The sequence below is a fragment of the Berghia stephanieae genome, chromosome 1 (assembly GCF_034508935.2).
Source record: "Berghia stephanieae isolate SIO BIC M18660-M18661 chromosome 1, UCSD_Bste_1.3, whole genome shotgun sequence".
NCBI lineage: Eukaryota > Metazoa > Mollusca > Gastropoda > Nudibranchia > Aeolidiidae > Berghia > Berghia stephanieae.
In genome coordinates, this window is record NC_088360.1 from 71,266,099 (window position 1) to 71,290,170 (window position 24,072).

General features: G+C 35.5%; 2 protein-coding genes across 2 annotated transcripts; one reads left to right on the plus strand and one right to left on the minus strand.

Annotated features, from left to right (window-relative positions):
• The first annotated feature begins 2,630 nt into the window (after positions 1 to 2,630).
• Positions 2,631 to 21,896, plus strand: LOC144981066 (armadillo-like helical domain containing protein 1). Its single transcript, XM_078929168.1, has 12 exons — positions 2,631 to 2,953; positions 7,166 to 7,234; positions 12,383 to 12,549; positions 13,344 to 13,456; positions 14,259 to 14,427; positions 15,938 to 16,060; positions 17,020 to 17,092; positions 17,663 to 17,708; positions 18,270 to 18,353; positions 18,740 to 18,817; positions 20,418 to 20,499; positions 21,094 to 21,896. The coding sequence occupies exons 1-12, from the start codon at positions 2,748 to 2,750 to the stop codon at positions 21,111 to 21,113; spliced, it is 1,230 nt and encodes a 409-aa protein (XP_078785294.1). The 5' UTR covers positions 2,631 to 2,747; the 3' UTR covers positions 21,114 to 21,896.
• Positions 10,707 to 11,990, minus strand: LOC144963485 (uncharacterized). The gene is made up of 2 exons (XM_078897565.1): positions 11,304 to 11,990; positions 10,707 to 11,219 (listed from the first exon to the last, which is right to left on the minus strand). Exons 1-2 carry the CDS (start codon positions 11,874 to 11,876, stop codon positions 10,707 to 10,709), a joined length of 1,086 nt encoding a protein of 361 aa, XP_078753691.1. The 5' UTR covers positions 11,877 to 11,990.
• Positions 21,897 to 24,072: the final 2,176 nt, after the last annotated feature.

The window sequence follows — 24,072 nt, forward strand, 5'->3', positions numbered from 1 at the left end:
AATTTGAACAAAACAACTGTCAACACTCAGTCTGTCATCTGCATTTTTTGCCAAATTGGGACCTAAAATTTGCCAAAAAGACCAAAATTTGCCGAGGAGAACTAAGCGTTTCCAGTAAAAACTAACACGCGATACAGAAAAAATATATTATAAAAGACAATTTATTACATTTAAGGAGGCTACATTTATTAATTTACACAATGTAAAGCGATTTATGCGCCCAAACTTTCAGACAATCATTTATGCGCCCAAACTTTCAGACAATCACACACACACACAAACGTACACTTTCAGTCAGACCCATCAAAGGCCTAGTTTTCTTTTACTACTCAAAAAAAAGAGGCATCGATAGACTTATTTTAGTAAAGGAAAACTAGTCCTTTGATGTTGTTTTCTGTGAGTCTACGCCTTCTGGAAGACAAGACAAGATTGTAAAGAGAAAAACTTCGCTCAGCATCAGCTGACGAGCATGATGAGAAGGCATACCGGGACGCCAATGCAGCGAGAGCTGGAACATAATCTGCCACAGCCCAATAGGGTCAGATCTATAATTCCAGTATCAGACTCTCTCACAGCACTGGGCCCCAGTTTCGCAATATACCTCGTGAACTCATGCTGAAGAATATCACAAAAATTGGGAATTGCAGTGTATGGGCCCAGGCAAAGCTGCAACATTTCTCAAGTTTCGCACTTTTTTTTCTCGTTATTTTGTTTTCGCTTCTTTTTTCCCCCCCAAAATTTACGACGCGATTTGCCAATTTTCCCAAAATTTGCCACAATTTGCCAATTTTGGGAAATTTGCCAAAATTTGCGGATCGGCCTGGTATTTGCGGCCGCAAAAAATGCAGATGACAGACTCAGCATACCATTCATTGATTGCCAAACATAAAATATTAGGCAACAGAGCTTTCTTTTCTTTTTTTTTTCCAAGAAACAAATGGAACGATCTGCCCGAAGAAAAAGTTACAGCTTCAACTCTTGAACAATCTCTGGCCCGTTTTGAGTGCACACAACATGGTGCAGCTTTTATCGCCAGCATTATGGCGTTGACTACCCTAATTATGAAGTCATAATATCGTTAGAGAAATAATGGTGGCCCATCAATGGTGACATAAGCGGGCAGAGGAATACAGAAATTAGGTCGAAAAGATCAGACACTCGAGAGAACAACCTTTTTTTTTTTTGTTTGGTTTTTTTTTTTTTTTTTAAGTTTCATGAGAAAAGCAGGTATTTAGGTGGATCATACATTCTGGGGGTGGGCACTTCATGGAAACCACTGTAGTATGAAAGTTAGTTTCATCAAGTCATGCTCTCTACTGATGAGGTATAATGACCCTGTCTAAGTTATAATTATATTTTGTAGAACTGCGAGTTTTTTCACTTCACTTTAAACCGCAAAACTTAAAACGATATTTAATTAATTCAATAAATTTTGTCAATGGAAAGTTGGTGATAGACTATCTATAGAAGGAATGAAATTGACGTCACTCAGCTCTTTGTTATTGTTTTTGGCCTGCCATTTTTTATGAGTAGCTCTCATTTAATTTTAGGAATCAGACAAGTTACACATAGTTTTGTGCGTCGGTACGTTATATCCGGCTTTGGATGTTGCGAGTATTTCAACTAAGCGCATAGAAACAATAGAAAGAAGTAAATTGATGTCACTCAGCTCTTTGTCTTTATGGTCTATTCCAAGGAAAGACTGGAATAACCCAGGAGACAACCACAGTGCAGCGTCGCATATTGAACTAGGGCGAGGTGACTTGCTCAAGGCCACACAGCGCAGTGGGTTTTCGAACTCGATACCTTTCGGGGACGAAGCAAAGGCCGTACCGCCCAGGATCAGAGTCATTTTATTTTTGGACTTATTTGCAGGTTTGATAACCGAACGCAATTATAGGCTTGATTCAACATTGTTGGAATGGGCGATCTTTTTTGTTGGTTTGAGAGTATTTCCATTACAACAACGAGCCCATAACACGTTGGGTTATCAGGCCTAAACATTAGTACCAGTTGTCTTTAACCATTATGACAGACCGACTTATAGCATAGAATAATTCAGAAATACGTTATCTAAAAAAGATCTAACACTGAACATATATGATGCGCTGTTCAGCCACTGGGAATAATGAAAAATGTAAGACGGTAACTTTCTCATTCTTAAAAGCATGGTGGTCACCATGGATAGTCACGAAGGCAATTCAATTTACTTTTTCTTTTCTTTTAAATTTAACGCTCCAGTATATTTCTTTGTGCCTTAACGAATTTGTAAATTGCGTCTCTCAAGAAAATAAGGCAATCGTACACAATATAACACAATTTTATGACCATGCTCACGGTAGCTTGTTTCATATTCGTGTATTAAAACTAAAGCGGGTCGCTAATGTAAATGGAACAGCCTGCCTACGGATGCAGTTAGCTCTGAAAACCTTAAAATGTTCAGAGACAGAATCGCTTCTGTGCCACTCTAAAACACTAAAACGCACACCAAAGTCTGCGACAAGACACCCCAGGTGGTTTGCAGATATTATGCAAGCAGAAGAAGAATGATCTTGAAATGAGAGCGCGGCGCAAGACCGAGATATTTTGTACATATTTTATAACGAGTTGATACACTTCATCTGTCAACCAATCATAATGATCTATCTCAGTTGATGCAGTACTGTAGAATGGCCGTCTAGCAACTTGTCAACAAATTTTGGAGTAGAGGGATTGAAGAGTGGTTTAAAACCACCGTATAACACACGATGGGCTCCGCAAAGCAACAAACCTCAATTTCGAGAGTTATGTCTATTTTACAAGAATGGGATAAGGGTTCAAAAGTGGTTCGAAAGGGTATTCTCTTAGATTTCATCGCACAAAATCAGAACAAAACAGGCCCAGAGTTAGAACAGGAGTTCGCTCAAGCGGCAAGCCTTTTTCTTACACGTCTTACTGCATGGTTAAGACTAACGTATCCTTTGGCTAATAACATGTAGCATTGGTTAATCGTATTGATATTTAATATAAACCCCAGCTCAGATGACCGTATAATGTCGTATAGAAAGATAATGTCTGACTGCCGTTGTCGCCACATCGACATTACGAACAAAATGCGAGTCGCGTTGGCTCCTTTTATTTATTTATTTATTTATTTAGACGTCTATTTATTTTTGCAACTTCAGTGACCCACTCCATCTTAGTTTTCAAATATTAGATACTACTAATATGTACTACTAGATATGGTTTGCCTTATAATGCTTTTGACTAACAGCATAGAAGTACAAAATGATGTAATATTACTAACACATAAAGGGGAATGCCTTCCGAAAGCTCCTACATCCCCAGTATTTAAAAAAATATATAGATATAATGTTCTATTAGTGGGTTTGGGAGGGGGAAAACTTTTTTTATAATGTTCTAGTAGGGGCTGGGGGTTTGGGAGGGGGGGGGGGGAAAAGTTTCACCCCTCCCAAACCCCCTACTACTACTAGAACATTATTTAAAAAAAAAAAAATACTGGGGATGTAGGAGCTTTCGGAAGGCAAAGGAAGCCTACAGTTATGATTTTCAATCACAATCATTTGCATGCGAGTGCATGTAGGGATTTATCAACAAACACTCTATTCAATATGCATTGGTGGAATATTAGATGTATAAGATGAAATAGGACGATTGCTAATAAAGTGATAAAAATGGGATCCACTCCCTCAGTTCAATGTTACATTTAAATAGACACAAATGACCCACATTTGAGTATCAATGACTTGGTTGTTTGATCTAATTTTGACTTGGTGGAAAGTTCTTTTCAACAAAATATAGACGTCTATGTCATTCATAAGCTATCAAGCAATTGTGCTGTTAATTTCACGTTAGTATGGTTTTCAAACACTTATGTCATATGGATGGTAACATAATAATAAATGAAGTTACATTTGGATTTGCTCTCTTCTTTGATTTATGTTACAATTATTATGTTCTCGCATTGGTAGAATTATTAGATTTCTATCGTGGATTGGGGAATTCCCAGGAAAGGATTTAATTAGAATAGGTGTCGAGGGAGACCAAGATGTTGGTCTCCCTAGCCAAAATTGGCCAATTTGGCTAAGGAGACCAAGATTTTGGTCTGCCTAGCCATATTGGTCAATTTTAGCTAGGGAGCCCAAAATCTTGGTCTCCCTTGCCAAAATGGCTCGTTTGGCTAGGGAGACCAAGATTTTGGCCCCCCAGCGTAAAACTGTATTTTCGTTTATAGAACTGTTTCTTTATGTTAAAGAGGCGAGTTTTTTCTTCTATTTATTCATGGCTTGCCTGTTTGTTTTTGTTGCTGTTCTTTCTTTCTTTTTTTTTTTCTTCTTTTTAAATTTTGTAAAAGGAGGGGGGGGGGGGAGTGGTTATTTTTAAGGTAATAATCACCCCTCCCCACCCCAACCACACGAAAAAAATGTCAGAGAAGATATTGCAAGTTATCGGCCGGTCGGCCACACAAAATTTAATTTTCATGTTTTAACAATAATTTTAGATTTTTGCTAGGAAGACACGATTTTGGTCTTCCAACGCAAAACAATGGAACTGTTTCTTGTACTATTAAATTATGTTGAGGAGGGCAGTTTTTGTTGTTTTTTTTTTTTTTTGGTTTTGTTATTTTAAATAGAGAGAGAGAGAGAGAGAGAGAGAGAGAGAGAGAGAGAGAGAGAGAGAGAGAGAGAGAGAGAGAGAGAAAGAGAGAGAGAGAGAGAGAGAGAGAGGGAGAGAGAGAGAGTTATCAGCTGCTCAACACAAAAATTATTTTCATTTTCATTTTCTTCTTTGCTCTTCAATTTTCTCTTATGTAGTTCCAAAAAAATCAGTTCACCTTTCTGCAGTGGGGGGGGGGGGGTACTTACTGTTGAGTACAATGCAATACAACAATGAATACAAAGCCTTTGTTTGTAAAGGGTTTTATGGCGCTTGTTTGTTTTGTTTTTAAGGGTTTTACGGCGCTTGCAACACATTTAGGTTATATCAGTGCCAGTAAAAAGGAAGAAAATGGGATAGTAAAAAGTTCTAGAATTACAATTAAAGCATCCAAGAAAAAGTAAGACAAAGGCGAACTGGGAACAAATAGGGATCAGATGTAGACTCCAAGAGCACACCATCAATGTACTTAGTTTGAGATCCTCAATAAGTCTCATCTGGACAGAAGCACGGCCCCCACTAAGAGGAATACACTCAAATGCTCACATTATAAATTATAACAAATATAATAATACTTAACAGAGAGATGATTTACAAGGAAAAAAATATCATCTGTGGGGTTCCTAAAAAATTTTTTTTTTAAATTGAGCATTTGTATAGCGCAATATCCACTTAACATGCTCAATGCGCTTTACAAGGGGTCCCTGGTCAACAGCAACATTTAACATGTAGGACGAGACATGACGCCTGTTAGGCGATATTACAATTTTTCGGACAAAGACAACGCTGTTAACGGCCAGGTACTCATTTTACACCTGAGTACAGTGAGAGAATGTGAGTAAAGAGTCTTTTCCAAGGACTCAACTATGCGCCGAGCGAGGCTCGAACCCATAGTGGGCAGGGAGGTACTTATTGTGTCTTCTATCCCCCTTTATCTGTTTTCCAACTTGCATTCTGTCTTTGTCTTGGAATGAGATTGCTTGGTTTTGTCCTGGCTGGGAGGGAAACAGTCAAATGCATAGTTTATGGCACTTGCAACACATTTAGATCACATCAGTGTCGGTAAAAAGGAAGAAAATAGGATAGTTTTAAAAACATCATCCAAGTGCTGCAGCTTTTTCTCTTTGATCTCGTATCATGGTCTCCCCTGCGCCCAACACGTTCGTCGTTTGTGCCCCCCCCCCCCCCCCCCCCCAACCTTCCCCCGTCATAGGTTTATCATTTTCTTTCCTTGGACAGAGATCCGCATGCACTATTATCTAATATTAAATGACACTGACACTGCCCCACCCCTTACACATGGTAGGATGAGGCCTGAGGTAGTCTCCACTCTATCGTCGTTCCCTGTTTCTTGTGAGCTGACGCCTACAGCAGATCTTTTTTTTTTTTTTTGAAGTTCAACTGAATGTCTCAGTAGAAAATAGGGACGTTTTTAAAAAGTGAGTCTGCCTATACCACTGGTTCGTTGGATCTGAGACTGAGTCTGAGATAAGTTCGTTTGAGAAGAGTTTTTTCACTGAGGTCAATGAAAAGAAGAAAAGAAAAAAAAAAGAGGGGGGGGGGGGGGGGGGGGGGAGGGGAGGGAGCTTCTCTGTTCACAGAATTTAGTTGTATGTTGAGTCCGAATTGTTTATTGTATATTATTGAAGCCTGTGGGGGCGATCCACAAACAACCGAGGTGTTTGGTGCAAGGGAGACAAGGCCCTGAAGGGAGACCATGATAAGAGATCAAAAAAGAAAAAGCCGCCGACTTTACTCGGGAGGCCAAAATCACGGTCTATCATGCTGAAATTGAAATTTAAAAAAGAAGAGTACAAAAATAAATTTCGTGTGTGTGGGGGGGGGGGGGAGGGTAGGGGTATGATAATAATGTTAGCTACAAGGCCTAAAAACAAACAAACCAATATATAAAAAATAAAGAAATAAAATGAAGAACAAAACAACCCAAAATAAAAAAAATAAAAATTAAAAAAACACACACAAAAATCCACAACATGAAGAAGGAGTTCTATAAATGAATACACGGTTAACCTAGCAAAAATCTAAAAAATATTGTTTAAAAAATTTAAAATAAATTTTGTGTGGGCGACCGGCCGATAACTTGCAATCTCTTTTCTGACATTTTTTGGTTGGGGAGGGAGGCGTGATTATAAAGAGCCCAAAAAGAAGAAAAAAAGCAAGAACGGCAACAAAAACAAACAGGCAAGCAATAAATAAAAGAAGAAAAAACTCGCCTCTTCAACATAAAGAAACAGTTCTATAAACGAAAATACAGTTTTACGTAAACGCCTGGAGACCAAAATCTTGGTCTCCCTAGCCAAAGCGAGCCATTTTGGCTAGGGAGACCAAGATTTTGGTCTCCTTAGCCAAAATCGACCAATATGGCTAGGGAGACCAAAATCTTGGTCTCCCTAGCCTCTACCATTAGAATAGTTATCAGTTGTCATTCAACATGGTATCAAACATATTACATTGGTTGTTCTTTTATTTTCCTTACATCAATCAAAAGTTACATGACAGGAAACTGTTTAAATGAACTGTTGAGGTCGGTAACTGTATTTCTTTCAGCATCCAGCGGGTAAGTAATCTAGTGTACAATTAAATCAATACTTTGAAAGTTCTCAGTAGATCCAATTGTTTTGATGTATCAAGTTGTAATTGAATAGATGAAACTTCAAACATGTGTTAAACGTTATAGGTTATGTTATTATTTATGATTACCTTAAGATATCAAAACTTGATTTCTTAAATAATTGAGGAGCCACCAGGGTTTTCAGTATTTTGAAGTGTTACTTTTAAGACTTTATTGAATTGGTATATTTTTGATGATTATATCATGATTAGGAAAACATTGTTAATCTAAATCGATGATTGGGAACATAACCAAAGACAATGAATAACATTGACGAGCCGAATGAAAAGATATAACTTTATTAATAAATGATAAAGTAATGAGTGATGATCGTGATGAGTATTGATGGCTTGAGAAGAGAGTGAGTGAGAGCGAGGTTTAGAAACGGAAGTTGTTATATAATTGTTTGTAATGATGTCTTAGAGTAAAAGGTGTTACGTATTCTTATAGAACCAATCAACATCCTTTCTTCTTTAAAAAAAATGATTATGAAGTACAGTGATATGAGATAAATTGATCCATCCATTCATTCCTTTCCCCAAAGAAAAATATTTAAAACAAGAGATTCTCTAAATTAATTTTCACAGAAAAAAATGATGAGTCTATTAATTATTTATAATGATGTTATCTGTCATTGTTCACTTTGTTCTATATTATCCAGAGAATGGTCAATATTGAATATAGTCATTCAACCAACGAGGTTTATTTCTTATTTTTCTGTGACGTTGTTGAGCAGTATGTTCATTATAATTATTGTCAATGTTCAGCGATAGTTCATAACCTGTATGTTTTTCTTGTTGTTGAGTGTCATTAGCATGTCTACCGTCATTGGGTGATCGTACATTGGAATTGGGTGTTGCACAAGTATCGTAGTTGCGTGGATGAATATATCGTCTGTTGCGCCGGTATGCATTAGCAGTGTTGTCACCTTCGATGATATATGATTTGTTGTTTTTGCTTTTGATGATGCCTTTCTGAGCAACATTACTGTTTAGCGGTTTGAAATAGACAGGCTGTCCAGGATAGAGTTCTGATAGTGGTTTTGCCGTTCGATCATAATGTTTTTTGATTGCGCCACGTCGGCGGTTTCTGTTGTTTATAATGTTCGGGTCAGTTTGTTGAGTTTGAAACATTGTGGGTATGAATGATCTCGTTGGTCTACCGAAAACAAGTTGGGCTGGACTGGGCATATTGTCTCTTGGTGTATTTCGAATTTCCAACATAGCTTCGTATGGGTCGGTCTTTGAGTGGAAACATTTTTTCATCATGCGTTTAATTGTTTTTACCGCTGATTCTGCTTTTCCATTTGATTGATGATGACCAGGTGAAGACATTCTGTGATCGATGTTCCAATGTTTGCAAAATGTTTTGAATTCTTCTGATTGAAATCGTGCTGCAGAGTCAGAAATTAAAGTTTGAGGTATACCGTATCTAGCAAATTGTTTCTTGAGCGTCATGATTGAGTTGGACGTGGTAATATTGGCGAGTTTTTCAACTTCAATAAAGTTTGAGAAGTAGTCAACATACACGATGTAGTTTCTCTGTTCAAATTCAAAGAAATCAATTCCTACTTTTTGCCATGCCTGTGTCCCTTCGTCGTGGAGAGTCAGTGGTTCGTTCGTGTCCAATGGTTTGTATTTCTGACAGGCATCGCAAGAGTTAACAAGTAGTTTGAGATCTGCATTGATGTTGGGCCAATAAACGGTTGATCTAGCCCGTCGTATCATGGAATCACATCCAAAATGAGAACTGTGTAGATGCATTTTTATCTCTGATTGCAAAGATTTTGGAATAATGACTCTTTCTCCTTTCATCAGTAGTCCATCAGAAATATCAATGAAATCTTTGATTTGGTGATAGGATTTCAGTTCTGGAAGTAATTCATTTATTTTTGGCCATCCGCTTTGAACATATTTTATCAACGTTTGGAGAGAATTGTCTTTTTGAGTTTCTGATCTTATTTTATCCAGAGTTACGTCGCGGATTTCAATAGCATTAATATAGTGTTCTTCTATTTCTGCACTGTCCTTCAAGAATGCACGACTGAGAGTATCTGCTAATTTTAGCTGTGATCCAGGAACAAATTCGAATTTGATGTTGTATTTGTTAATTCTCATCATCAAGTTTTGTAATCGTTTTGGGGCTTCGCCCAGAGGTTTTGAGAGGATATTTTCGAGAGGTTTGTGATCGTTTTGTATGATTATTGGTCGGCCGTAGGTGTATTGGTGAAAACGTTCCAGGGCGAATACTATGGCGAGTCTTTCCTTTTCGATTTGAGCCCATTTCTTTTGCGAATTAGTGAGAGCACGTGAAGCAAATTCTATTGGTCGACCACGCTGAATGAGAGCAGCACCTAAACCGTCACCACTACTGTCGACTTGTAGGTAGAGTTGTTCCTTTTGATCGAAGTATGCGAGATAAGTAGCAGTTGCGATCTTGTCTTTTATTTCGTTGAAAGCGTTTTGACAAGTATCGGACCAGTTGAAAGGAGTGTCTTTGTGGGTGAGTGAACGAAGTGGTTCTGCACTTGAAGACAAGTTAGGGATGTACCGTGCAAGGTACTGTACAAGTCCACAAAAACGTCGAATGCCTTGTACATCGTTAGGAGCTGGCATTTCAGTAATTGCTTTTACTTTTTGAGGATCTGGCCTAACGCCGTTTCCATTAATGACGTGTCCTAAGAATTGTATTTCTGATTGCTGGATGCAAGCTTTTTCATCATTCAATCTGATTCGCTTCTCTTTGCATCTAAGTTTCAATGCTTTTACGTTGTTGTCGTGTTCTGTGACAGATGATCCAAATATGAGAATGTCGTCAGCAACGTTCGTGCAGCCTGATAGGCCTTCGATAGCCTCGTTTAGCCGTTGTTGAAATATTTCGCTGCTTACAGAGAGACCAAAAGGTAGTCTACGCCAACGATATCTGCCAAATGGTGTAATCATTGTGGTGAGTTCTGAGGATTCCTCATCAAGTTTAACATGATGAAACGCTTCTTTGACGTCAAATTTGCTGAAAATTTTGGCGTTGTTGAGATTCGGAAGTATGTCATCGAGTGTCGGCATTTTGTAATGTTCCCGCTTGAGGGCTTTGTTTAGCTGTTGAGGGTCTAAACATATTCTTATTTTGCCGTTTTTCTTTTCAACCACAGCCATTTGGTTGACCCATGCAGTGGGTTTAGTGATAGGCTCAATTATGCCCCGTTCTGTCAATCTGTCCAGTTCGTTTTTGACTTTTGCTTTCAATGCGAGTGGTACATTTCGGCATGGAAGTGTTCTTGGTTTAATGTTTTCGTCGATATGAAGTACAGCAGTACCGAGGTCACCGATGTCCACTTGATCATTTTTGCTGTCATTTACATTAGCAATGAAATTTTCATGTTCGATTTTGATGAGGTTCAATTCTTTGAGAGTATTCAATCCTAATAGATTGTTGAATCCATCTTCGACAACAGAGTAAGTGATGTATGTTTTCCAGTTTTTGGATTTTTAGTTTTGATTTTTGCCTCACCGATAGGAGATAGTTTCTCTTTGTTCCACATGACCAATGTTTTACGTGTTGGTTTGATCTGTTGTGAAAACACGTATTTCCTCTCTATGGTGTTTACGTCCGCACCAGTATCAAGTTGGAATTTAACTTTTTTGAAGTTAACGATCATACTAGCTGATATTGCTGTTGTACCCAGCTTCATAACATAATTGTTTTCATCTTCGTCTGAGTATGAGGTGTTATGTTCGTTCTGAATCGTATGAATGCGAGAGCATTTTGATGAAAAATGATTCATTCTGTTGCAGCTCTTGCATGTTTTATTCCAAGCTGGACATTTTTCTTTGATTCGCTCGTGACTTTTGCCACAGAATTTGCAACAGTGTATCCATTGTGTAGAGGATTGTTGTTTTTGGTGAGAGTGAGAGTGAGAAGATCGATGCCGTTGCTGAGGAAATTGAGGTTTTGAATGAGAAGATTGGGGTTTTCTAATAGAATGTCGAGACGATGAGTAATGGTTGCTTTGATGTACCTTCTGTATGGTGTGATCTTGTAGTGTCATGTTCTGTAGTTGTGTTTTGGCTGTTTCATGTGTACGACAAGTATCAATTGCTTTTTGTAGTGTAAGGTCTTGTTGTTGTAGCAGGTGTTTTCTTGTTTCCTCACATTTGATTCCAATTATGATTTTGTCACGGAGAAGGCTATCTTCAATAGTGCCGTAATTACATGATTTTATCAGTTTTCTCAGCTCTGAGAGGTACATTTCAAACGATTCTTCCTGTCCTTGTTGTCGGGAGTTGAAAATATATCTCTCATAACTTTCATTAGTTTTCCCCACACAGAAAAGCTTAAATTTTTCAGTAATATTTTCGAACGTTTCTTCCTTTCCTTCGAAATTGAAGCCATCGTAAATATTCATAGCTGCTCGTCCGATGCAAGATAGGAGTGTAGCAGATCGTATTCTGTCATCCCCTTTTTCTAGCCCAGTAGCGATTTCAAAATTAGTCCAGTCACGAGAGAATTGTCGCCAATTCGAAGCTAAGTTGCCTTCCATGTTGAGTGGTCTTGGCGGAGGAATTGACATTGTTGATCTCGAAGTTGCCATAATTGCAGGGATGCAACTCTTTCAAAAAAAATAAACAAACAGTGATTGTGATAATTTAGTTGGTTATTTCCCTTGGATAGAAATTTTGGCGAGAATGTCACTTAGGAGCGATTAATTCTGATTTCCAAGAGTTATTGCCCTTGAGAGTGAGAAAATGCCATGCGGGGGGATTCCCCGGAGATAATGATGAACTTGATAGAATAACAATTAATTGTTTTCGTTGTTAACTCATAGGACGAGTGAAGTTCTTTACGCCGCTGCCACCATGATGATTGGGAACATAACCAAAGACAATGAATAACATTGACGAGCCGAATGAAAAGATATAACTTTATTAATAAATGATAAAGTAATGAGTGATGATCGTGATGAGTATTGATGGCTTGAGAAGAGAGTGAGTGAGAGCGAGGTTTAGAAACGGAAGTTGTTATATAATTGTTTGTAATGATGTCTTAGAGTAAAAGGTGTTACGTATTCTTATAGAACCAATCAACCTAAATCACCAGGCACAAATTTATGGCAGAGTTCATGGAAGTTGGTGGCACTCTGACCTTGCTGGAGATCATTGGACTAAAGCAAGGCAAAGAGTTGGATAAGTCTGAAGCTCTGAAGTGTCTTCAATGTATTGCTAATGCTGGTCGTAAATATAAGGAGCTAATCTGTGAAAGTTATGGTAAGAATACTTTGATACTGTTTTTGTTATTGTTGTTGTTGTTGTTGTTGTTGTTGTTGTTGTTTAAAGGAAGCATGGCGGTTTTATATACAACCATCTGTAGGATTAAAATAAAGTCACACAAATCCCTCTACGCTTTAAAGTACATTGCTAATACCAATCCAATAACAGGCTTTTAAAAATAAAAGTAAACATTACCACCACCCTTTTCCTTTAAAAGAACTCTTTAACTCTCAATAGAGCTCCAAGAATAATAAAAATTAGACCTGCCGTACCAAAACACTTATCCTCACACCAAATGCATCAAAGTATGAGTTTAAAAAAACATTCTGAAGGGAGCATAATTAAAGAAAGTGTCTCGAGCCTTTTTCATTATTTAGAACATGAAAAAATAACATAACAACAAAACAAACAATAATACAATCAAAATTTAAAAAACAAGGAAAATGACAAAATAATCACCTTGATTATCTAGAGTGAAACCTCACTACACAATCAACTTGGCTCACGGTCTACTTAATACCAAGCACTGACTTTATTAGATAAGGGATCAATCCATACATTTTAAAGCCTTTTTTTTTTCTTTTTATAAATTAATTTTGTTGTTGTTGCTAAGTTCCGAATATGGCAGCACATTGAGGTTTCACTGTATTTGAATGATGCATGAACATGGTTTTAATTATAAAACACAAATTCAACAATAAGGATCATTTACGAAGAAATCTTAATTCAATTTTTCCTCAATTATATTCAGATTCTAAATTTATGTTCTTTGGTTTCATTGGTGTTACCAGGCATCAGGGCGGTGGCTGAATGTCTTGCGAAGTCAAAATCTGAAGAGACTCAAGATGCCTGCAGAAACCTTCTGCTGATGTTAGCACAAGGAAATCCCAAGTTCCAGAATCAAGTAAAGTATTTATTTTGGGGAAAAAAAGTTATATTATTGCAATTTTGAACATAACTATCATGAATTAAAATTCCAACACAACTTGGAAGCAGAAGGAAGAGAGAAAAAAGGATGCCGGGACAGAATAGTAAGAGTAAAAGAATACAATCACAAGCATCATAATCTTATCAGATTTTTAGGAAATATTGTAGCTTTTGATGCGTTATAAGGAGATGGTGGCTAACAACTTATTTCACTGATACATGCAATTCCACCCCCACCATTCCCCCCCCCTCCCCCACCACCACCACATACAAGAGGTAACTGCCACAGTATGAGATTGGCTATTGCTTTATATTAACATCTTTTAACACACAGTGTGTGTTGCATGTTAGAGATATTTTATATGTGTTGGCAAGGTGCATGTGATGAAATATAGGCATACTTTTTGGGAGTGTTTTAAAAAATTGCAAATCATGTGCTTAATAAAGATGATACGGCATAAAAGTACAAAGTTATGATTATGCTGAAATGTAAAGTCAAACTTGTCATTCATCATTCATCTTCAAACAGCAGTCATTCCATCAAGACAAATTGAGTCAAACCTAATTTGTATCCATGCATTGTGTATATAGTCCTTGACTTTATAACATTAAAGGTTTTCTTTTAAGTCAATTCAATTTATGAGTATACATTGACACCAATCCACTAAGTGTTCATCTAATAGCTTTCATATATATATCTTAGTTCCCACAGACTATGATTTACCTACACTTAGTTAAAATTGCAGTTGGTCATCATTTCCAACCTACTGTATTTACAGGTATACAAGGGTCTGATTGCATTACTCCCATGCAGTTCTCCCAAGGCTCAACAGATGGCTTGTAATGCATTGCGGAAAGTTCAACCAATCGTGGGGTCAGCCAATGCGACCATTATAGAGCCTCTATTAAACCTTTTACGAACTTTGCACCTTGAAGTTCAATTTGAGGGTAAATTTTAAAATTCATTAATCAAAAGCTAAGTAAGCTATTTATCAGGCCTTTAAATGTTCAGCCCTTAGGCTAATTTCAGACTTTAAAACAATTTTCAGTTTTCAGTCGTCCAACTGACAACATTAAGATCCTTTCTTATTATCTTTCATGGAAATTCCAAAGCCTAATAATAGATTGCAATCCACGATCATGTCAGTTTAACTTTAGACTATTGGAAAAATAAAGAAATGAGTAATTTCTGCAAATGGGTTATACTGATGATGATAGTATAATCCATCGTGAAACTACGCTCGTCATACAAGGTCACAGGTCATGGATCTGAAATCCGCCCACTGCTTTCTATCTATTTTTGTTATTCGGAGCGGAGACTAAGTTATAGCTCAAAAGGCTGAAAAACTTAATCGTCTCGCTTTTTGGTTTTTTTTGTGTGTGTTGTTGGTGTTGTTATAGTTATGGTTTCCTTGTCCTAGATAAAGTAAGTTGAAATTGTTTCCCTCAGTTGTTTTGTCATGGATTATCTAATCAAAATAATAATAATAACATTTTTTTTTCAATGCTTTAGATTTAGATACAACATTGATCATAGTGCAGATATCAAGGAAATAGACGCATCCATTAATTTTTATTATCTTCAAGCAATGTTTACATATATTCAGGTCTGACATCCAAACACATTATGGGCCTAGTTTAACATTGTTGTAATGGACAGTATTTTGCGTCATTTTTTGAGATTTCCATTACAACAACGAGCCCATAATGCATTGGGTTATCAGACCCATAAATAAGTGCACGTCATCTCAAGCAATTGTACCTTATATCTATAATCAGTAGAGTATGTAGTACATACTAATTGTTATGAAAATAATGACCGAAAATTAACAGACTTTTTGAAAAATGGGCATTCACAGGCCTGAGGCTATGTGGCCTGGCTTTCGGATCAGAAGGTCCTGGGTTCGAGCCTCGCTCAGCACATAGTTGAGTCCTTGGAAAAGACTCTTTATTCACAATCTCTCACTGTGCTCAGGTGTAAAATGAGTACCTGGCCGTTAACAGCGTTGTTTCTGTTGGGAAAAAAATGTAATATTGCCTAACAGTCATCATGTCTCGTCAACATGTTAAATGTTGCTGTTGGTCAGGGACCCCCTGTAAAGCACTTTGAGCACGTCTAGTGGATATTGCACCATATAAAAGCTCAACTTAAAAAAAAATTATGACGTAGATATTTTTTAGATGATATGATTCATATGATTTTTTTTCATTAGAATTTTTCAGCAAATAATCAGAATAGTTAATTCCACAAAACTTGTCTCATTTTATTTATTATAAATATCTGTATACTCAACTTATTTTTCAAAGTTCTGACTATAACATATATTGTTCTAATTTTTTAAAATACTGCTGTTGCTTTAGATCTACTATTTTTACCACCACAACAACCACCACCATCACTGCCTGTAATTTCCAATCCATTTATTTATTTATTTATTTATTTGGCATTGTGTTTTAGCCATTGAATTGCTGAAAGACCTAATGGACTATGAAGTAGTGGATTCCATACTGGCTGGGTTAGTTGCTTTGTTACGACCAGCTCTTGAAGATATCTTGGCGAGGAATGCTGAAGTCTCTGAAGGTTTGTCGGATTTCATCCTTTACTGTTATGTTATTTATGTTATTTGTGTTGTTTCTTTTCTGTAAATATATATTCTTAGTTGGACACCGGTTTCAACGATATATTCTTAACATTCTCAATCCTGTTTTTGTCCTCTCATTTAAAATCCAAATGTTTCCTTATTATTTGTGCTTTTATACCTTGCTAGTAAGACTAATATTGCATTTAATCTTTTTTTTTTTTCATTTTAGACTACGATCGATTACCTCTAAACAGTGTCTTTTAAGCTTACTTGCACCAGCATTTATGAAGTTACTGGTTAATGTTGAGGCCTTTGACAAATACACTGAATTGGAAAAATCACAAGAAGCCTTCTATTTTCTTTTGTCTATTGGCTAGGCTAAATCAGTGAGTTTATATAGAAAAAGACAGTTATTGCACCACAATAAACCTTGTATAAGTGCTTTGTAAAAATCTGAAAAGTTGTGTATGAAACAGTGGCAAAACAGAGAGAATATCACAGTTCAAAATTCCAAATGCAGGAGTTCAACAATTCTAATGCTATAATTATACCCTTCCAGTGACTTAACTCATGTTATTTCTCATCAAAATTTATCTTTTTTTTTTACTCCAGTGCGTGAAAACTTGACAGACACCAAAATAGTTGACCTAAAGAACAATTCATTGTGGGTAAAGATGTCATTAGGCATCAACATTTCTTTTAGAAAAACCAGATGTGTGCGCAGTATAAATATTACCCAAATTCTTCTGTATTTTTACAATATGATAGGAGTGCCTCATAATTTTTTTTTCTTTTGCTATTAACAGTAAAATCGATTTTTCTTTAAAACTTATAATTATGTTTTATACACCTTTTCAGATTTTTATCTTACGCCAGTGCCTGCTTTGTTATTTTTATAAATACATTAATGCAAACAAAATTTCCTTTGTTTTACAATTGCATTGATTTATATCACCAGATGCAGATGCAGCCAAAATGAATACACCTCTGCCAGTCTTCGTCCAACAAGCAGCTTCAGCAAAAACTATTGGGTAATTATTGATAAACTTAATTCCATTCGCATTTAAAATAGATAAATGGTGGTTATAGATAATTGCTTACATCATATTTATTGAACATTTTAAACAAAACTCTCCACATAGGTGGTGTTTACTTAATGGGGCAAGCAATAATTTAGTAATGTGCCATCAGTACGGAGGAGGTTATTTATTTATTTATTTATTTTTTTTTGGGGGGGGGGGGATCTTAAACTATTCGTGTAAGCATTATGTGTGTTTTCATTTTAATTCTTAAGAATCTCAACAATGGTAAAGAATCATTTACATGTGTGTCATAGCGGTAGGAAATAAAAGATGTTCTCATTAATAATGTGTTTGTTTATTTACATAAGATCTGCTCCCTCAGGATTTTAAGATTAAGCTTTTATGTGCCTTTTCATTTTTATTCAGAAGGCCTGAAAGTTGATTATTACTCTATGTATTGCCAAACCGTTGTTTTCTTCTTGAATCCAATTCATTGAAAGTCACAGTTGTGTGAAGATAACGTTGACCTAGCTGTGCATGTTATTTCAATTTCATATCTTGTAACAAAAATTATTTCAGGATCCTTGCAAGAGAATCTAATAAGGTGGCCGAAAAACTCATTCAGGTATATTCTCAGTTTATAAAAAGCTTTTATTGAAATAAATATATTGATGTAATCATCATCATTATCGTCGTCATCGTTGATGCCATCATCATCATCATCATCATCATCATCATCATCATCAACATCATCATCAGCATCATCATCATCATTATCATCATTACTACTACAATTACAACCAACATGGAATTCCTACCCCTGCCTGCAAGATTATTATATCCTCACTCCAGTCATCTTATTGTTTTGAAATTATTTTATAACTATTATATATAATATTCAATTATTTATTTCCGAATTTTATATTCTTTCCTTTGTTGTACTAGTAAATAAAAATTGGCAAAACATTTCAAATTTCAAAGATAAGAGGATGGCTTTACTTTTTCTATTAATCATTCCAACAAAAACCTACTCCTATCTTCTGACTGAACTTAAAATTCTCTCTCTCTCTCTCTCTCTCTCTCTCTCTCTCTCTCTCTCTCTCTCTCTCTCTCTCTCTCTCTCTCTCTCTCTCAAATCTTGAAATTACTCTTGCAATGCTTTTTCTATCTGCTTTCTATTTTACAGCTTCGAGTGACTCACAATCTGATGTATGCGATGGGGAATACGGATTATGCTGATAGCCAAAGGCAAGCCAGTATCACCCTTGAGGTAAGTCTATTTCTCGAGTCCTCATAAATTATTACATTTTTTATCTGTTGTTGCAAAAACTTTTAATAGATTGCTATCATGACCATATAGTGATTGCGCTTAAACCCATAAAGTAGATTGTTCATATCTCAATCCTCACACACACACACACACACACACACACACACACACACACACATACACACAAAAACAAGAAGAATATTTTAAAAACAAAACAAGACTAATCAGAATTTTTAAATGTACAACCAAACAACAACAAAAAACATCAGAAAACAAAAACAAACAAAAGCAAAGAACAAAAAAAAACAAACAAACAAACAAAACAAACTACAATGTACTGTCTTATTCTAAATTGTTGTTTTAAAAAAATCCTATTTTCATTCCAGCATTTCTGCCGTAATTTCTCCATAGTGGATGATCATGTACGAGACGCTATGGGTGAAACTCTCTATGACTTATTTATGGTAAGTATCGAGTTGTATCTGATTACCTTTAAACTTTTCTAATAAGAAGATTGTTCTTTATTACATACTTACTGTTCCTACACAGTCAAAATTGCCTAAGGGACCACCTCTACATAACAATCACCTGTTTTTAATGACCATTTCTGGTGACACCCTTGAGTTTTTCTCTTCGTGTATCATGTAGCTATGTGGTCTTGTAATACAGATTGGAAGGTCCTGGGTTCGAGCCCTGTGTGATGCATTGTTAAGTCATTGGAAAAGGCTCTTTACTCACATTTTCTCACCATATTCAGCCTAATAGGTGGAATGTCTCGTTCAACATGTTACATGTTGCTGTTGATCAGGGACCCATTGTAAAGCGCTTTGAGCAAGTTTAGTGGATATTGCGCTATATAAAAGCTCAAGTTTTTTTGTTTTTTCTTTGGGGGGGGGGGGGGGGGGGGGGTTGTTTTTAATAATTTTTTAAAACTTTATATAGTTACACCTGTTCAATGCAACCATGACTATTAAAATCTGTGACTGTTATAAAAAATTACCTGCCTATAGCGACAGTGGTAGATTCACACAATTCTACTTGTGGATAGATTTATCAACACTGAGTTGAAGGAACTCCAATCATGGAAGTTCACATTCATAGCAACAAGTGTGTAGGGAGACCAACATCAATAGTAACTACCCTGAACCAGGGTCTCTCAACATCTCAGAAATTTCTGAATTCAGATGATGCCGAAGTAATCCATAAAGAACTAAGAAAAACTGCAGCGCCTCCATACTATAGTCACAACAAGATCTTGACAGCCTCAAAACTCTGACCCAGGATCGTTGCCAATGGAAACAGTTAACAACATGGATAAACAGAACAGCTATACTCCTTGACTTTTAAAACTCTGTGACTGAGTCACACAACTCTCAGCAAGCGTCATTCAGACTTCAAGGCTTACTACTTACTTACTTTTAAAGAACAGCTTAAAACCCAAAATATTTGAGCTTTTATATAGCGCAATATCCCATAAATTAATGTTTTAAAAGCTTTTTATGTGCTTTTTCACTGGAAATTTAAAAGAACTTTATCATCAGGTTGGGCTAAATCAGCAAGGAAGATAAAGGAGGCAAAAATTAATCACCATGGTGCTTAGTCTTTGCCCACCTTGACACAAAACAATACCTCCAACCTCCCTCGGCACTGTTTGTGGTCCCAGTAAATTCAAGTCCTTATGGCACCATACACAAAATATATTTGAAACAAGTGGACACACACAATGGAGATGACAATACCCCTCACAATCCTTTCCCCCCTACTGCCCCCAACACCAGCTCAAAAACCTCACTAATGCTGCAAAACCAACACCAAATCAGATGGAGAGATGCAGATTTATTTCTACCATTGCTTGATTTAAGTCAGACTGCAGAGAGTTAAGTGAGGGGATAATTATCCCATTTGCATCTTAAGTCATCAAATATTTAATCTAAAAAACTCTTAATTAAGAATAATTGTACTATTATTTCATTTCTGTATTTGTTGCATTAGGGATATTTATAATTGCCATATCTTGAATAAAACAACCATATTAAAGTAATTTTTTTGTGTCTTTCTTTACAGTCAAATCCGGAGACGCTTTATCTAAACATGAGTCACGTTCAGGCAGATGTTTTGGTGTCCAACAAAGTCAATATCCCAAAGTGTAAGAATTGAATAATGTCCCTTCTATCTGTAGATTTAAGATCATTTGTGACAAGTTTTCTCCATTTCTTCTGTAATCATCATATTACTGTTATTCAAAACAATTTTATTGTTCTGTTATGGATTGCCGAAGATTCTTTAGTAATCAATTGATCCCAATATCTGTATTGCGTAATATTATATTGTACAGATTAATAAGGTAGTATCTGATTTTAGAAAAAAAAATGATTTAAGATTTTAATGTTTGAGATAAATCTTATCCATGAGTTAAGGTAAAAATTAGATATCGTCATACAAAAACATTCTTCTATAGCCTTTTCCTCACAAACAAAACAGATAGAAATGTTAACTGTTATGAAATAACACAATCAGAAAAAATATTTACTTTCACACTATCTTTATTCTATAAAAAAAAGAACTCTTTAGTTTGTGCTTCAAAATAGATAGAGAGTTATTCATGAAGTTTCTGTTGTATGCTGTTCCACACAGACGGTCCAAATGAGATATCTTTATGCAAAAACATGTTTGTATTTCTGTTTTGCTTTGATGAATTTGAAAAATGAAGATAATTTATTGATAATTCTTTCATTTTCAGTGGTTCAGAGGGTTGACTAAACAATGTTATAGACCGTGGATGTTTCACCTGTAGGACAACAACATACTGACATTTTCCCCTTCAAATTTTGTTTGCATCAGCCTACTTTTGTGATTGATGTTGTCAGTCAAGGAGCATTTCAGTATATCAGCAATGATAATGATGATGATAATGAAGAAGATGATGATGATGATGAGGTGGAGGAGTAGGAGGAAGATGATTATAATGATGATGATGATGATGATTAGAGAAGTAGAGAGAGAAGGAGAAAGAGGTAGAGGAGGAGACGAAACGAAGAAATAGAAGGACTAAATTAGTGATGAAACCAATTGAACGTCACAAGACACCAATGATGAAGAGGATAATTATTGCTGCCATTGAACTTATTGGAAGAAACTAATTACTTTAAACTCCTTATGAGCTTTAATCAGTTTTTAAACCCGAAAAAAAAAATGAATAGCTCAAAAAATATATGATTGTCAATATTTTTATAAGTATTTATTTAAAAGATGCTTTTATATTGCCCTATTGAAGTAGATCTATGTGTACATATCTACAAGCCTGATATCAGAATGCTATTATGGGTATAATTTAATATGTTTTTCATAACAACATTGATATCATAATAATAGTATGGGTTATCTTACTTGTAAATGACTACACCTATAAATAGAGATTTATTGATGATTTATTGTAATTCCTCTTTAGTTGAGAGCCATAGAAATATATTTTAAAATAATTGTATATATTATCGTGCAAAATGATTTTTTAATGTGGAATAAAACTGATGATTATAAATATGATCGATATTCTTATTTTGTCTTTTTTATTTACTCTGTAGCCTCTATTGATTTTGATTTCAAATGCAGTCATATATTCACATATTTTTCAGCTCTTTAAAGATTAATTAACATCTTTTCAAAAAAAACCCAAAGAAATGAAAGTATACCGAGTATTTAAAAAAAAAAACAACATTCTATTGTCTGAAATGGGGTGATGAAAACATGATTTCTTGTTTTTGAAATTTTCTAAACATTTGTTATTTTGAATCCAAGTTTCATGATCTTGTCTATCTATCTATCTATCTATCTACCTATCTATCTATCTATCTATCTATCTATCTATCTATCTATCTATCTATCTATCTATCTATCTATCTATCTATCTATCTATTATCTTCTTTCTATCTATTCTATCTATCTATACTATCTATCTATCTATCTATCTACTATCTATCTATCTATCCATCTATCTATCTATCTATCTATCTATCTATCTATCTATCTATCTATCTATCTATCTATCTATCTATCTATCTATGAATTTATCTATTTATCGATCTGTCTGTCTGTCTGTTTGTCTGTCTGTCTGTCTATCCATCTTTCTATCTATCCACATGCCTTTCTATCTTTCTAGCTGGTTTATTCTCATCGAAGACTTTTTAAAAATGGAATGGGGTGGGGTCTTCTGACCTCCCATGGTGGCAGAGAGGTCACTCTTGCTGTGTCTTCTACCCCCCTTATCTGTCTTCCATTTCCATGTTGCTCTCTGTAATTGTTCCGGATTGAGATTGCTAGGTTGTTTTCCTGATACTGACAGGGATCCTGAGCTGAGAGAGAGTCAAATGTACAAGTCCTTTTTTGAGAGATGATTTTTTTTCCCTGTAAATCAAATGATCTCTCTGTCTATACCATTGTACTTATTAGTTTAAAAATATTTAATTCGTTTTGGAATATAGTACACCCCCCCCCACTTTGTAAATCATCTCTCTGATGTGTGCTGTTATAGTATTTATTGCTTTGAATACGTTTTATAAACATTCGAGTGTATTCCTCTTAGTTGGATCCTGTGCTTGCGTCAGGATGAGAATTTAGGTGATCTCAAACTCCTTCACAAATGGTATGCTTTTGGAAACTATTTCTGTTTCCTATATGAACCAGTCCCTTTGCCTTTCTTTCTAATTGTAAATCTAGAATATATACCATTTTCTTTCTTTTTACTGGCGCTGAAACTACCTAAATGTGCGTGTCGCAATCACTGTAAAATCCTTAAAAATGAAAACAGCAGTGCAAGTCACCTGATAGGCACCATTTTTGTAGTAATATACTTACAAAATAATTCCTTGATGATGATGATGGTGATAATGATAATGGTGACGATGTTGTTGATGATGAAAATGATGAAGAAATAGAAGAAGAAGAAGAAGAAGAACATGATGATGATGATGATAGTGATGATGATGACATTGTTGTAGTTGTTATAGTGGTGATGTTTGTGGTCGTGTTAATGAAAGTGATGGTGTAAATGACGCAATATAACACCTCAATGTTTTTAAATTATATTGAGTTTTATTCGATCGTTTCAATTGCTTTTTAAGTTAGTTATACACAAAAGGCACATATTATTCACATTAGTTTCATTAATGCATGGCATGATAAAATGTCAATTTTAAAACCTGAAATGATAAGAAAACATTTACAATTCAGAAAGAGCATTGACTAGAAAGTCTCATCCTTCATATTATGGTATTTTTTACAGAAAAACAGAAAAAAAAAATCGTCAACTTTTAACTGGTTTGTAGCGACGTTACTCTTTATGCTACATTGAGGATGTTATAATAAATTAAAATAATATATCAGTAGAGTACGAACCTCTTTCAGAGGATAGTAAAAATCAAGAAGGTAGATACACACCATGAGAGGAAGGACTTTTCAAATAGTTTCTGTGTAGCAAGTAGTGCATAAAAAGGAATAAAGAACTTATTAGAAGCAAACTAAATAGAATGATAAAAATGGCAAATTACCAACACACAAAAAAAAAAACAACATAACAAAACGAAAGACAACAACAAAAATGATAAGGAAAATAAAAGAAATAAGCGTGCATTCCGTGATCGTTTAACCAAGAAGAAAACTATAATAGTAATATGTGTTGTATTAGTGGATTTCTATGTCCGTGAAAGTCACATGTCGCAATATC

What these genes read in the sequence shown, in the direction of transcription:
- LOC144981066 (XM_078929168.1), top strand. Translation starts at nt 2,748, where the DNA reads ATGGGCTCCGCAAAGCAACAAACCTCAATTTCGAGAGTTATGTCTATT. An exon ending in CCTTGAAGTTCAATTTGAGG is followed by an intron (nt 14,428 to 15,937) that starts GTAAATTTTAAA and finishes ATTGTGTTTTAG; the next exon opens with CCATTGAATTGCTGAAAGAC. An exon ending in GAATGCTGAAGTCTCTGAAG is followed by an intron (nt 16,061 to 17,019) that starts GTTTGTCGGATT and finishes TTATATCACCAG; the next exon opens with ATGCAGATGCAGCCAAAATG.
- LOC144963485 (XM_078897565.1), bottom strand. Translation starts at nt 11,876, where the DNA reads ATGGCAACTTCGAGATCAACAATGTCAATTCCTCCGCCAAGACCACTC. An exon ending in AAGATCACACCATACAGAAG is followed by an intron (nt 11,220 to 11,303) that starts GTACATCAAAGC and finishes CAATTTCCTCAG; the next exon opens with CAACGGCATCGATCTTCTCA.